At 40.0% G+C, this 1,853-nt stretch overlaps 1 protein-coding gene across 1 annotated transcript in view; it reads right to left on the minus strand.

Moving 5' to 3' along the window:
- rps6kb1b (ribosomal protein S6 kinase b, polypeptide 1b) overlaps window positions 1-1,853 on the minus strand; it is a 19,445-nt gene that overhangs the window by 9,582 nt on the left and 8,010 nt on the right. Inside the window, exon 14 of the mRNA XM_020600260.1 lies at window positions 560-672. Coding sequence (XP_020455916.1) covers window positions 560-672 — 113 coding nt within the window. The remainder of the gene's footprint in view (window positions 1-559; window positions 673-1,853) is intronic.

Below are 1,853 nucleotides of genomic sequence, written 5' to 3' on the forward strand. Positions count from 1 at the left end.
GTGTTTGCATTGAAACTGTGTGTCCAACAGTACAGACAATTGTGTGTTATGGAACATCAGGGAAAGAACTAGTAGTTTAGTCATATTTTCATTTACATTTTGCTTTAATTTCCATTTTATGATCATGTTTTAATTAAAGTGAAATGATTAAAAGTGTGAAGGTTACAAGTTCCAGGTCACAATAGCTAACCTGTATAAGGAGTGAAAAATAAGGAAGCAAATACTGAACTATATTATAATCCTACTCAAGTAATTTTCTTTGGTTATATGTCATCACATTTTTAATTGTGTTAGAGTTGATTTTGTTAGAATGCATAATAAATTTCATATAGAGAAATATATCTTTTTATTAGTCTTCTCTTTTCAAAATAAATTGACTTTTTCTCACAAAAACAACAAAAAAACTGAAATGTACACCAACACAACGAAGAAAATGATAAATGTGAAACAACCAAAACCTATTAGGCATACAACAGTTTTACCAGTGTCAAACCGTACATCACACTTCACGACAGACACCCTGGTCTCTGATGTGCTTCCTGCAAACAGGCTAACGTACCTGAGAGGCGTCCTCGGGCTGTCCATGATCCGTCGTGGTGAGCGGATTTTTGGCTCATACAAGAACTTTTCTTTGATGTTTTCCAGGACTGAGGGAGCGACGTACGTGAAACCCTACAAGAACATAGTGACAACACCAACTGGTAAACACAGCTACACTTGGTGCACATGAACACATTTTAGGGGCAGGGTGCAGAACCAGCTGGTGTGAGATCCTGATCCAACCGGACATAGAGCTGTCAAAGTCAGCAGCAGTGAGTTTACAGTCATGTGAAAAAATTAGGATACCCTTTGAAAGCATGTGTATTTTGTAACATTTTTAATATATGGTTATTTAATCTCAATATTAACAATAATTAAAACTGAAGAAAAGTCTTTTCAAGATCTTCTGTAAATGTAATTCAACAAAAATGCCTATTCTAACTGAGGAAAAAGATAGCTCACCCTCACATGTATGCCCTCTTAAAATGGCTCAAATCACACACAGGTATATCACACCAGGTGCACATAATTAGTAGATCGTTACTCAGCATTTTGAATGAGGCTTGCCCTATCTAAACCTGAGACATTTAGTTTGGTGTGCTCTTGACTGCTGAAGTGAGAGTGAGCACCATGGTGAGAGCAAAAGAGCTGTCAGAGGCCTTCAGAAAAAACACTGTAGCAGCCTATGAGTCTGGTAAGGGATCTAAAAAGCTCTCAAAAGATTTTGAAATCAGCCATTCCACTGTCCGGAAGATAGTCTACAAGTGGAGGGCTTTCAAAACAACTGCCAACATGCCCAGGTCTGGTCGCCCCAGAAAGTTCACCCCAAGAGCAGACCGCAAGATGCTAAAAGAGGTCTCCAAAAACCCTAAAATGTCATCGAGACCTACAGCAGGCTCTGGCTGCTGTTGATGTAGAAGTTCATGCCTCTACAATCAGAAAGAGACTGCACAAGTTTAACTTGCATGGGAGGTGTGCAAGGAGGAAACCTTTGCTCTCTACGAGAAACATCAAGGCCAGACTGACATTTGCCAGAGAGAATGTTGACAAAGACCAGGACTTCTGGAATAATGTTCTTTGGACAGATGAGTCCAAAATTGAATTATTTGGACACCAGAGCAGAGGACACGTTTGGCGTAAACCAAACACAGCATTCCAGGAAAAGAACCTCATACCAACTGTGAAGCATGGAGGTGGAAGTGTCATGGTTTGGGGCTGCTTTGCTGCAGCAGGACCTGGTCAGCTCACCATCATAGAATCCACCATGAATTCTACTGTGTATCAGAAGGTGCTTGAAGAACATGTGAGACCAT

This window comes from Monopterus albus, unplaced genomic scaffold (assembly GCF_001952655.1).
Source record: "Monopterus albus unplaced genomic scaffold, M_albus_1.0 scaffold46.1, whole genome shotgun sequence".
NCBI classification, from domain to species: domain Eukaryota; kingdom Metazoa; phylum Chordata; class Actinopteri; order Synbranchiformes; family Synbranchidae; genus Monopterus; species Monopterus albus.